At 40.0% G+C, this 13,965-nt stretch overlaps 1 protein-coding gene across 1 annotated transcript in view; it reads left to right on the top strand.

The window, feature by feature from the left end:
* Positions 1-8,519, top strand: part of TIPARP (TCDD inducible poly(ADP-ribose) polymerase) — a 28,120-nt gene extending 19,601 nt beyond the window's left edge. The window contains exons 4-6 of the mRNA XM_010952024.3: positions 682-842; positions 5,525-5,803; positions 6,456-8,519. Coding sequence (XP_010950326.1) covers positions 682-842; positions 5,525-5,803; positions 6,456-6,903 — 888 coding nt within the window. The 3' untranslated portion in view covers positions 6,904-8,519. The remainder of the gene's footprint in view (positions 1-681; positions 843-5,524; positions 5,804-6,455) is intronic.
* The last annotated feature ends 5,446 nt before the right edge of the window (positions 8,520-13,965 follow it).

Below are 13,965 nucleotides of genomic sequence, written 5' to 3'. Positions count from 1 at the left end.
AGATCTGCCTTCTTCAATTTGATTAAATTCATTCCCAGCATTACAAAAAGGGAGAACTGACTTATCTACCACAGGTTTTCTTTTAAGACAATAGCAAAAGAAAATGATCTAGTATGTTCATTAGTATAAAACACAATATTGAATAAAAATTTCTGACTCTCTTAAGTAATCATTAGTATCTGATACCTTCCAAAGAGATTAAGAGGCTGTTTAAAATGTATTTTCAGAATAGCTGGACTGTCCCTGTGTTTCTCCTCTGAGAGGTTTCTTGGGATTTGAACTCAGCTGGTTCATTTGAACTGCATACACTACCATCTTTAATCCTCTTCTGAAATTTCTTTAAGAAATATAAACAAAAAGATCTCCAGGACATTGTTAAGGCCTCAAAATAAAATAGACTAGTTCCCTGTGCCCCACATATTTCGTAAGTTGAAGTCCATGTTCTTCTGAACAGGAAGCATCTTTCTATTCTGCATCTTTGAAAAAAATGAATAAATGAAATTTCCTACATATAATGGGAAATAATTTGACTAACTGTACTTTATTGAAACTCTTCTGATGTTAACAGTGTGGTTAATTGTTCTTACCTTTAGTTATATTAACATTCTTCATATTTTACAGTGATTACATTTATTGTATTTTAAACTTTTTTTCCCCTTTACCTTGTTTTCTACTCCATAGTCTGTTATTCGATTGATTGAAGAAGCCAACTCTCGGGGTCTGAAAGAAGTCCGGTTTATGATGTGGAACAACCACTACATTCTTCACAACTCATTCTTCAGGAGAGAAATAAAAAGGAGACCCCTCTTCCGCTCCTGTTTTATACTGCTTCCATATTTACAGTAAGTGTCCAGTGGAAGTCGCATCTTTACTCTCATTTTATGTAAATGTACAGCTGAATACCAAAGAGAAAAAGACTGACACTAACTTTTTTATTACCTCTAGAATGTGAAATTCTGAGTTATCTGAACTCTAATAGTATCGGGTTAGTTGTAGCTTATCTGAACTCTAATAGTATCGGGTTAGTTGTAGCTTATCTGAACTCTAAAGGAGTGAGTACCCTATTGGATTTTTTGAACTGAAAAAGTAAACATTCTTCCACAACTAAAAGTAATTATGTCTAGAATGAGGCAGAGTTTGCATTTGCCTCCTTCATGAAAGATTGAGATTCCCTTCCGTGTTACGGGAGTTTCCCAGCCCTGGCAGGCCGTCTTGGCGAGTAGAGAGAGTCCCTCAAGATGGAGTCCTCCATTCTTCTTCCTTGAGTGAGTTTGTATGAGAAGTCATCACCTTTTCAAAGAATTTGCATCCTCATTTGCTAATTAAGGCCCATCTTCCTGTAATACTCACTAAAATTACCTGTCAGACTTTTACGTTGAGACTGAACTCATCCTTCTGAGTTATAGATGAACTCTCCTTCTACTTTCCCAAGTTATTTCAAGCCCAAAGTGTTTTTCCCAGATAATTATGGCAGAATCTTAATGATTCTAATTCTGAGATTGCAAAGAGAACATTCCCTGAAACGCTCAGTATCCAAAAACAGTTTGTTAAAAGGCCAAATTTAGAAATAGATACTGATTTGAGGTAAATGTGTGCTTTCTTCCTAGTCCAAGTGTGAAAAATTTTACCTTGTAGGGTTTTTTTTATTAGAAACTAATAAAAATGCCATTCTGTGATTTCACTATCACAGCTGGAGATAGCGTCAGCGTCCAGTAGTTAGGAACATACTGTCCTCCTAGTGAGACAGTAGGACTCATTAGTGAGACCAGCAGCCTGGCATGCTGAGCCAATCAAGCAAGATGCAGCTTCTATGTGAAAGGAAGAATGCTCATTCAAGTGCTGTACCGTTGGGGAGTTTTACAGAATGGTGAAAATTGATTTGTCTTAGGATTGAAACAAGTAATTATGGAATACCCTCTCTCCCTATCTTTGTTTTTAAACTTAGGCTTGTTTTGTAAAAGTATGAACTATGAAAATAAGATAAGCAGGTAGTAGAATTAATGCCACAAATAGGGCCTTACTATTTATAACATGGGCTTACAAGAGAACAAAGAAAGTCACTCTGTTCTTTTCCTTATTCTTTTTAAAATTTCCTATTTTAGTTGTCTTGTCTGGAACACTGATAATTGGGCATAAAGTAAGAGCTTAGCAAATCAAAAAGATTATGCAGACATTTCAACGGGAAAAGAGCAGAGCAGCAGAAAGTTCACCAGGGTGGAATGGGAAAACGCAGCCATTCAGTTCCTATCTGCCCTAGAGTCTGGGACTGAGGGGGCACTTGGGCCGGCCTAGTGGGGAGGAGGAGGAGGAGGGAGACTAGTTCCCAAAAGCAGCTTTCAGAAGCAAATTTCTAGAGAGACCATGATCTTAGCCAGGAAGAAAATTTTGTTCTTAAATGTGAGTAAATGCAAAGGGTCAAAGAAAAACATAGGTGCCCCAAAGGCCACAATTATCAGGGAATCAGAGACGCCTAAGAATTGGGAATGCTAGACTTGGGAGGAGGTTGAGGAGCACTGGCTTAATTCATGAATTTCCTGCAGATGTGGCTCTTTTTAAATGAGTGTTTCCCTGCTGCTGTTTTTCCCCTTCCAGTTTTATTGAGATATAATTGACATCAAACATTCTATAAATTTAAGGTATACAGCATAGTGATGTAACATATAAATATATATAATATAGTAAAATTACTACCACAGTCAAGTTTCGCTAATATTCCTAATGGTTAAAAAATTTCCTGTGTGTTTGCCAATTTCTAGTAGGGCTGATAAAAAGCATCTTATTCCTTAGTATTAGAATACTTGAGCTGAGGCTGCATAAAACAAATATTAGACTTAGAGGTTTGGAAGTCCATTTCAGCTGAAAGGACTTCTACCTTGTGCAGTCACCTCTTGGTCAGGAGGAGGCCTGAAAGGATTTCTTTGACTTGTCCCCAAATAGGATAAAATGAATTAATTTTTCCCTCATCACTGAAATAGGTTAGGAAGCCTTTCAGAATGGCCAGGGGAGGGAAGGAGAGTGATAAAAGGTGACCTTGGATTCTGAAAATTCATTCATCAGAGGCCCTGAGTACAGGCTCCGTAGCCTTCGACTCTGCGGGTCTAAAGCAGGTCGGCGCGCACGTGGAGCGTTACCCGAGTGCCCGCGGGCTGAGCGCTGGCCCCGCAGCCTCCGAAAACAAAGCCGCGTGTGAAACTGTCTTTAGAATATGGATTTTTAACCCCTGGCAACAAGAGTGTAGAAGTTCATCAGATAGATGTCCACATGCATTTTTATGTTTTAGCCCAACTAGGATGCTAGCTTATTAAAAAGCATCAAGGGGTAGGAATGGATGCTTAACCAAATATATAAGAAACCTAATTTAATTTCATGGGATGGACAGGATTTATTTTCGCAGGCACATTTTCAAGCATATGTAAGGAAGTAACGGAGCCCCATTTCCCTGAAAAAGGAAAGGATACATTTTGTGAAACTGATTTCTAGGCAGGAGTAGTATCAGAAAGAAAAGGAGCAATGACAGCGTGAAACCTATTTTGGGCAGAGTGGTTGGGAGAATCTTACCTTCCTCCTTCAACCCAGAAACTTCTGTTGATAACTTCACCCCCTAACAGGACTGGAAGGCCTGGCGGGCTAGGACATACTCTCTTTGCAGAGCAGGGGTAGAGAGAACAGCTAAAATAAAGAGATTATATTCTACTTCCTGCCATTCCTTCAGAATAGTGATGGCTTTTTAAGGAGTCACAGACCTTTCAGAATCTGATTAAAGCAGTTGGGCCTCTCAGAAAAATGTACCAGCGAAAGGAAGGCTCTGGAGGAATCTGTCAGGGCTTTGTGAAAATGCTCCAGAAGACAGAGCTCTTGTGCCTTCTGTTGTGAAGGTTGGAGAAACCAGCATCCTTTTAGGTCTGCTCCTGAATTTAAAAGCACCAAAGGGGAATTCTGCTGTAAGCCCTGGATCCACCCAGAGCTGTCTCTTCCTCACAAAAGTATTTGGAGGCAGAATAAATCGGAGGCACAGCTACTTGAAGGGGGTAGGGGCTAGAGAAGGCAGTTGCGCCTTTACAGCTTTTAGCTTCTAATCAAGCCATCTCTTAAAAATCAAAAGACCGTGAGGTAGTGGTAATGGTAGTGGGGGTCAGGCAGACCTGAGTTGCATTCCTAGTATCTGTCCATCACAAAGAAAGAAAGAAATATATGTGTATATGAATTGTAAAGTATATGGAAATGCAGAGTATGCACTTAGAAACTAGATAAGCTTGCACTCAAATCCTGTCTGTTCTTTACTAGTGAGGCAGGCAGTTTTTTGAAAGGTGTGGATAACCAAGCCATCTTACAGGGTTGTTATACATAGCAATACTCTGTGTAAAATGCTTGCTCCATAGTATGTGCTTAGTATCAGGTGGCTGTAATTATGAGGAGGCTGATGGTAAGATATGCTCTCAGAGATTAGATGCATGTTCACCCACAGTTGTAACCTCTGTGTCACAAAGCTCTTTTGAAAATTTCAGTTTCCTAATCCATTTGGCAGACTTACTGCTTCCTTGTGACTACTGCATGCTGATGGGTCTCAGGGGCAGGATTTCCTTTCTCTCTGCTTCTTCCCTTTTGCTCTGATTTGAAAATGGCCAAGAAATATGATTTAAATCATTTAATCAGGGAGGAATAAGTAACAAAGCTGCTGCTTGTCTAAACTGATCCTTCAAAGTAACAGACCTGAATTTATGGTTCAAGGATATTCTGGTGTCTAGAGCTTAAAGTAATTAGCTCCATCTTAAGCATATCTGAAGTTATAAAATTTGAATAGTATTGATGGTTTTGTTGTTATATGTGGTATTTTAAAATGAAGCAGTTGCTCGCTCTCTTGCCTTCTGAGACAGCCTGCACTCTATCTATGGAGTGTGTAGCTTTCTAAACTTGCTTTCACTTAAAAAAAAAAAAAAAAAAAAAGCAAATGCCAAATGTCACCTTTTAATACCTGCTCTATGGTTTTTGTTTGTTTTCATACAAAGCCTACAGTGTAAGCTTTTTATTTTTAATATTTTCTCTCATCTCCCTGGAAGCTCTCTCTTGCCCACCTGCCTCACTTTGTCTCCGCTCACTATGCACCCCCATCTACGTAGCCTTCAGTAATGATGTGTTTTTTGCTTAGTACAGCAGTTTGAAGAATGCATGCAGATTATCGTTCCTCCCTTGAAACAGAGTTTAAATCTATAGGCAAAAGAGGAATCCAGGAATCAGAATGTAAAGTTATTTATAAATTAGTTCTTGCTTGCTAGCCTTGCAGCATTACATTCCAGAGTTTTCTCCATAAGGAGGAGGCCAGGGAAAGCCAATAAATAATAGGTTATCTCTGTACAATCAGTGTTTGCTGTAAGATTTTTTTAATAGATATCATTTTCTATATTGTTTTTTAAAAAGCATTTGGCCTATGCAAATTGTAACATTAGACACTGCGATCGAGTGCTCTAATGTGAGGTGTACTCACTGCTGAGTGTTTGACATTGCCATTCCTCCCTTTCCCTTCTAGGACACTTGGTGGTGTTCCCACACAGGCTCCTCCGCCACTTGAAGCAACCTCCTCATCACAGATCATATGCCCTGATGGAGTCACCTCAGCAAACTTTTACCCTGAAACTTGGGTTTATATGCATCCATCTCAGGACTTCATCCAAGTGCCTGTTTCTGCAGAGGACAAAAGTTATCGAATCATTTATAATCTTTTTCATAAGACTGTGCCTGAATTTAAATATAGAATTTTGCAAATATTGAGAGTCCAAAACCAATTTCTTTGGGAGAAATATAAAAGGTGAGTCAGCAGTATGAAAAGTTCAAGAGAGCTTTTCTTCATGTAGCTGATGACAAGTGACACAGTAGTCAAGACTTACACAGAACTTAATATGTCATCTTTTTAATATTAACTCATGTAATTCTCATAACACACCTGTAAGTAGGATTCTTACAGTCTCCATTTTACAGAGAGGAAACAGTCACAGGAAGGTTGGGTAGCCTGCCACACGTCACATGGCTGAGAAGATACGGTGCTGGCATTTGAACCCCGGCAGTCTAGCACCAGAGGCCTTGTTCTTAATCACTTTACTGTGTGGCCTCTCAAGTCCCCAACAAATTAATGGAATTCAAAGGGGATGCAGGTAGTTCTGAGAAACTTCAGAATTAAGGTGTAATTAGACAGGGAAGTCATCCTGAGAAGGTAAGATGTGAGAATGAACTAGATTTGAAATGCAAGAGAGAAAACAAGTGAACAAACGGCTGGTGGAGAAAAAAGGAAAAGGGCTTTTCTTGTCTGTGGTGGAAAAGTCTAAATTTTTAGTATGATCTTTGATGGTATTTTGCCCTCGATACCTCCGCTGAAACCATAGAGACGTTTATGACTGCATCATGCCTATTGAACTGACCTATACTTCCCTTTTTCTGAATTTCCTGACCACTCTTTGCATTAGGAAAAAGGAATATATGAACAGGAAAATGTTTGGCCGTGACAGAATAATAAATGAGAGACATTTATTTCATGGAACATCCCAGGATGTGGTCGACGGAATCTGTAAGCACAACTTTGACCCTCGAGTCTGTGGAAAGCACGCTACGATGTTTGGACAAGGCAGTTACTTTGCAAAGAAGGCAAGCTACTCTCATAACTTTTCTAAGAAGTCCTCCAAAGGAGTCCATTTCATGTTTCTGGCCAAAGTGCTGACTGGCAGGTACACGATGGGCAGCCATGGCATGAGGAGGCCCCCGCCCGTCAACCCCGGCAGTGTCACCAGCGACCTGTATGACTCTTGTGTGGATAATTTCTTTGAGCCTCAGATTTTTGTCATTTTTAATGATGACCAGAGTTACCCTTATTTTGTTATCCAGTATGAAGAAGTCAGTAACACTGTTTCCATTTGAAAAACCTTGGTACTGCTAAATTATTTGTATGAACTCAATCCAGCATTTGTAGCAGGTTTTGGACGGGTGGGACAGAGCGGGGGAACAGCATTGGACATTAATAGGGCACTTTTAAGAGCTATTTTTTTAAGTGCTAGAAAGTGAGATTTTTAAGAAAAACACAGGTTTTAAAATGACCACTTATTCTTTAATTATTTACTAATTGTTGTTAGTGTACTCAGTGTGGAAAAGACTACATATTGCACACTCTTTTCACTCACACTTGTACATATAGGCAGCAATGTTATTAGGAGCATTTTAAAGAAACCGAGCAGCCTAACTAATTACATGTGACTTAAGTCTGGTAGGAGTTTGGCCAGATGACATGGAGGCTGCGAGCTAAGTGCGGATTCTGTTTATTTACAAAGATAAAACTGCCTGGAACTAGTACTACCACACTGACTCCTTGTCCAGAGCACCAGTGCTGTGGGGTAGGATGAGTTCATGGCATCGTGGTGGGTGGAAAGAAGCTTCTGTCAGTAGGACTGAAACGTGTCACCCCACCAGAGAGCATCCATGACTTTCACTGTTCTTCAGGGTTTGCCTGAGAACTCGGGTTCTTTTTAGAGGAAGTAAGAAAAAAGGAAACATGTGGAAAATTTTTGTCACCAGCAAAATTTTTCATTAACTGGTTATATGAAATGTGATTCTCGTGTTGTTAAACTTCAGCCTCGGAAAACTCAAGTCTCTTTCATTGCCATCCTCCCCAGCTTGAAGGAGGTGGGCACCTTATTTGGTTAAAGCCAGTCTTGAGAATTAGAAGTATTACTTCTGATGAGGGTTGCAGACTCAGGCCCTGACCGAAGGCTTTAGAGGAAGGGAGTCCATCTGTAACTGGATTGATCAGGTTTATTACTGTGCTTTGCACAAGGCAGACCCTCCAGAACGCACTCACTGACATGGAAATGCTGTTAAAGGAGGTGAGCCCACTCCTACACCTGCTTAGCCAGAGGCAGCTGGGTTCCCCAGCCAGCTCTGTCTTACACTGCTTCACAGAAACACAAGTTTGGAAAGTGAGGCCCTGGCCCCGCAGGGACGGCGTTAGGTGAGCGTGCCGACACCTCAGCTCGGAGCCTCGTGGCCCCGTGCACTTCGCCCTCAGCAGATACCCGGGATTTACAAAAGTGGAAGTAGTTGTTCACAAGAGAATTCACCACAGAATTCTCTCAGATACCAAGCTCTCCTAGTATGTCTGTGGTTATTTCATTCACACACAACTCTTCAGGAACTAGTGTTGTTTAGAGCAAGATATATCTATACTGATGTCTCAGTGAATCAGCCTGTTCAAGCACTTGTCGGGGCTTCCACAGTTATTTATTTTGCCCTAGTTGGTCCTGTTGTTTGCTGCCATTGGCATGAAACAGCCAATTGTGGCTGGTACAGCTGTCCTTTCATTCAGTTACGAATTGTAAACCAGTGATTCCCAGCCTTTTCAAGTTAAGACACCTTACCATTGCTTATTTGATTTTATGAAACTTGTTCCTTTTTTTCTCCCTAAAGGAAAAAAGCTTTATGACATATTTATTTTTTTAATAAAACTAAGCAAAAATAAAAGTTCTGGTAATTCTTTAAAACTTCTTGTTGTCTTGGTTCCATTTAATACAACAGAATTCAACACATAGTGGATGATCTGTGAATGATGGTCGGGTGATGGAATGAATGTGGGATTGAGGGACTGAATGAACGGACCTAACCAGAAACTGCTGCCTAGACGCTTGTGCTTTGAGAATCAGCAGAAAGCACATTATCTAGCAGTCGACTGTAAGTCACCTACAAAATATTCACTATTCTCTTGTAAATGTTTAAGGGAAAGGGACAAGTTTTATATCAGCAAACAGCTGTAGTAAAAAAAAAAAAAAATAGTATAACCAGGCTGTCCCCTTCAACAGGTGCTGAAGGAAATATAAAAATCTTGTAGAAATCTTGTCAGCTCTCAAGCGCCTTAGCTCTCAGCTAACTTAAAGCACCAGATTGGTAAACACAAGCGTCTCAGACCAGCCTTCCCTGCAGTGTGATGATTTTTAAATTCATGTATAGTATTGTATGTTGTTTTAACTAAGCAAGAACTCTGGAGTCAGACTAAATTTTGTAATGGTTCCATGGATTTACAACATACTGAAAGGCATTCAGCACATCTATCTCCCTACCAGCACAGTTGTACTTACGCTATTTCAGAGAGCTGGAATTTACTCTTAATTTAAACTATAATTAAGATTTCCAGGGGAAGTCTCCAAATGCCCTAAGACATTCCAGTGTCTTTCAGTTCTGTAGACAGGAAGGATTCTTGTGTGCACAAAGTTTATAAATATTGAGCCCTTTGTCATTGTAAATTCTAAAATCCAACTCTGCCTTTTGCTACAGACCTCATATTAAATGATTATTTGGGCGTAAAAATAATCGTTAGGGCCTGAAATACTGATCTTTAAAGACGAAATTTTTTTTCAATGTAAGGTCTGAAAATGACTTTTAAAAAAGAAATACTCAATACCTAAACAGGTCCTGTACAGTTAGTTTAAATCAGAGGGCTTTTTCCCACTTATTTAAGGAAGGTAAGATGGTTTCTTGTTTTCCTTAATTGGGATAAGATCATCAAAATGTGTTTAGAAAGTTCTGTATGGCACTTTTCTGAAATCTAATCCACATCACCTATGATCACCTGTGTTGTGCTATTTTGTGCCTTTTTTCTTAAGCTCATAACTGTGTTATAATCTTGGATGAATTACTTAACCTTTATTTGGTTAGTGTTCTCATCTTTGAGTTTTGTTTTCTTTTTTTTAATGAAAGTCTATGAATGATAAGACTGTTCTGACTTTGAGACCCTACAATGCAAACTTTTTTTTGGGTAAAGTACAAACTGATAGCATTTATTTAAAAATTAAAAGCCAGAAACAGGTTCGTTAAAAACGATAGTGTTGGGTTTTAAAAACAGACCCGTCTAGTTTATCCATTTAGGGACTCTCGGCAAGTAAAATAAATGAAACAGCATTTTGCCTTAGCTTGCTAACCTTACGTTTTCATAGAAAAAGATGCTATCAAAGTTTCATCAACATTATTAGTTGGTCTTTATTTTATTGCTTTACTCCCTCAGCATATTTTGGGGGAGACTAACTCCTGAATAGAACCCTCAGGCAGTTCTTGTAAGGCTTTAGTCTTACATGAATGGGAGGTTTGTGTGTTAGAAGTATTTTATGAAGAATGCTAAATTCTCCAGACTAAAGCAGGGCTGCCCAGCCACTTTGACAATGTCAGAATTTCATGGACTTAATTGTTAAGTACCTAATGACTAATAAAATGAAAAATGATCAAAAACTGCTATGAATTCAGTGATCTTTGAAAGCAAATTTGTATTATCATCACAACCATATCTATGTTTGATACGTAGGATACACTTAGCCTACAGACAGCATTTGGGGCTCAAATGGATTAATGGGCTCTTTACAATAACTTCCATATGCCGCTAAGGTTTATCAACAGCAAGGTGGAAACCACTATATTTCTATATTCAAGTTTTGTAACTATATTTCCTTAATAATATCCAATCCTAAAATAGCCTTAATCAAACCAGCTAAGAGGCTCAACCCAGTGTTCAAGAGCCTCTAACCCTTCTAATACTTAGCAAGTTTTAGGTACCAAATTGCCGTCACTTGGGTCTTTTGTTTAGATACATCGGCTGCACTTCAGAGTGTTTCACAGGACATTAAGGGTTGCATGGACAGATTGGAGTGGCACGAGTACACTAAACAGATGCTATTCAACTACCTGATAATGTAAGACTCTTCAATTCTTGTGCAACCATCAGTTTGTAAGATTTCTGAGTAGCTCTGATGGATTTGGGGCATTAACTCATACTTTCCTGACAGAGGTCCTACTTGAAGGTTTGCATTTCGTAGTATCTTGGTCAAGGTTTTAAGTCAAAATTTCTAAGCTGAGTGCAATGAACTGTTGCTGTTAGGAGTAGCAACCATAAATCTAATTAGCATTACTCTCAATGATCTAAGCCAGCTGAACCTAGTAACTACAAACTTGAGTTCCAACCACTCATAAATGTAGCCGAATTTCTTCTAAATGTAAATTTCTACTCATATGACTACATTTTCTAAAAATACAAGTTTGTAGTTTTATTTATAACTAACTTGTAGGCATATAAGTCAGTGCTACATAGGAGTGGGAATGCAGATTTTGTGAATCACTGTTACTCAATTTTGCAATGAATTACTGTCATCAGAAAGCAATGGCTTAGTCACAAGCCTGTCTGAGAAATCAACACAATCTTAGTATGTGGCTCGTGGACTAATTAAGATAAAGAACGTAAAGCAGTTAGCACAGTGCCCGGCTCATGGTATACAATCAAATTTTAGCCAGTGGTAGTAATAACAGAAGTGGTGGTATAGTAGGCTGAATAATGGCCCCAAAGATATTCAAGTCCTAGTCCCAGGAACCTGTGAATGTTACCTTATATGGCAAACAAGGCTTCGCAGATGTGATTAAATTAAAGTCTTGAGATGGGGTGATGGTTCTGGATTATCCTAGGAGACCCAGTGGAGTCTCGAGGGTTCTTATAAGAGTGAGGCAGAAGGTCAGAGACTGGAAGATGCTCTGCTGCTGATTCTGAAGATGGAGGGTGAGTCCATGAACCAAAGAACGTGGGTGGCTCTAGATACAGGAAGGGTAAGCCTCCAGGGGAATGCAGTCTGACGGACACCCTGATTTTAGGACTTCTGACCTCCAGAACTGTGAGAAAATAAATTTGTGTTGTTTTAAGCTGCTAGGTCTGTGGTAATTTGTGACAGCAGCAATAGGAAACTAACTCGGGTAGTAAATATAACAGAAATTACATTGGAGACTCATCAGGAGGATGCTCTAGTGTAGATTAGTAATTAGAAAGAGCACTACAAAGATGAAACATCCCAAGGCTTGCTGGAAATGTTTAAAGATTATATGAAATCCCAAGAGAGCAGACTACCAGTGGCTTCCAAGAGTAGCAAACACACATGCCAAAGACAAACCTTGCTTCAAAGAAGTCTGCTTCTACGGGGCAAAGACTGAATAAAGACAAGCACTGTACTAGTCGGATAGCCCAGTCTTCATGAAAGGCAGGGAGAGAAAGCAAATTACTTTCGAGAAACGACTGGTGAAAAAGATGTAGGAGTCGAAACTTTTAGCATTGAGGTTGTCTAATAGTGGGTTTACTTTGAAGATTCTAGCATCCTTTGAGTGATTTTTGTTCTTACATAGAAGAGTATACAACTATTTAGAAAACATTTGTTGACTAGTTCCTAGAACCCAGGGAATTCCTCCTTGAAGTCACATTTTTAAAACTACAAACTAAAAAAATGAATAAAACGCAGCTAAGCAGGATATAATGAACACATGAAGTCTGTCTACCCCATCTCTTAGCATCAAAGCCAACCCCTCAGCTTTAAGGAAGTGCCACGGAAGCCTGGGCTTCTCACTCAGAATTTGGGATGGGAGGCAGGATTGGCAATGGGCAGCAGGAGAAATGGACACTCATCCTTCAGAATATGCTGGGACACCATGGGCCTTGAGCTTGTGGTGGTGAGATAAACCTACTTGGAGAGGATACAGTTAATTTAACTCGTTACCAGCAAGCAAACTCAGCTAGCTCTCTCCGTTAATGCAGACAGACATCTGATGGCATTCAGGTTATACGTGGCAGTATCTGATCAAGAAACTCAGGCAAACCCCATTCTGGGTATGCCTGGTTCCGCCCTGGATCCATCACTTCTCCCCACCAGATCTCTGAGGAGGTATTTTCCCAAAGGGAGCAAAGCAAAGAGACTCTTCATTATCAGCCAGGTCTTGGCTCCAACCTTTAATGCAATGAACTGGACTGAAGTTTGGAAGGTGGAAGGCTACTTCGTCTATTATTACTTAGGACCAAACGCCCTTCAACTACCCCCTCCTTCTCACGCCTTAAGTGGATTATTAGCCTTTACTTCTATGATATAGAGACCGGTTTAACTCACTTTCCTGCTAGCTCCAGAAGACAAAAATATTCATTATTCAGAGCAAGGGTTGACAAACTTCTTCTATAAAGAGCCTGATAATAAATATTTTAGACTGTGTGAGTCACACAGAACCTCACAGCTACTGAACCCTGACGCCGTAGCGCAAAAACAGCCACAGACAATGTGTAGGTGAATGAGAATGGCTGTGTTCCAATAAAACCTTACTCCTAGCCTCTGCCACCCCTCCTATGTACCACTTTTCATTCAGCCTAAGTATTTGTACCAAAGTTCATTTATTTCATTTGTCACTTGAGATGTCCAGGTACTGAATCAAATTTCTGCTTCTAGCTCCTACTAGCTGTGCTCCTAGTTATAGGGAAAGCATTATCATTGCTTGTTAACATCTGATTTTTTTCCCCTTCCTCTATTAGGCCATATTCAGCTCGAAAAGAAAATTGAAAACCCTTAGGAAGGTTGTGCCTTTGTGCCTGACATTATTTTTGAGGGTCTGTTTTCCACTTTGGGGGCAGTGATGGATCATGAGGCGGCTATGAGAAGACTTCCATCCTTGCACTGATAGACCTACCAGCTGAGAGGCAACCCTGTCCTTGCTGTTCTGGCTCAACAGAAACATCCCTTCAGAGGGCAGAGCAGATGATAAACCAACTGGATCTAATAGTGGCAGATAGTCTCTTACCAGGGTGCCAAGTGGATGGAAAAGTCTGACTTTGGGGTTTTCTGTCATAGGATGGCCAAGGGCCTAAAGAAGTTCCTAAAGGCAAAGAGTCACTTATAATAATTCCCATCCCCTTTTTCAAGAGGTATCTGGGTGGAGGTATGGTTCCCGAGAGCCAGGAAATAGAGCAGGGCATTTTCTCTAAAGACAAAGGGAGATGACAGGCTGGAAAAGGTAGAAATGATATTACAAAACCATGACCACATGTTTGACCAGGATCAGGATCAGCCCCGAGTCTGAAGGAGCCAATGTCAGATCTGAGAGATCAGGACTGGGATGTGGGTTTTATTCTATCCTTCTTCCAGAAACGGGGGGAAA

This window comes from Camelus bactrianus, chromosome 1, assembly GCF_048773025.1.
Source record: "Camelus bactrianus isolate YW-2024 breed Bactrian camel chromosome 1, ASM4877302v1, whole genome shotgun sequence".
Taxonomy (NCBI): Eukaryota; Metazoa; Chordata; class Mammalia; order Artiodactyla; family Camelidae; genus Camelus; species Camelus bactrianus.
The sequence above is the reverse complement of the archived record's forward strand: the minus strand, read 5'-3'. Positions and strand labels throughout refer to the sequence as shown.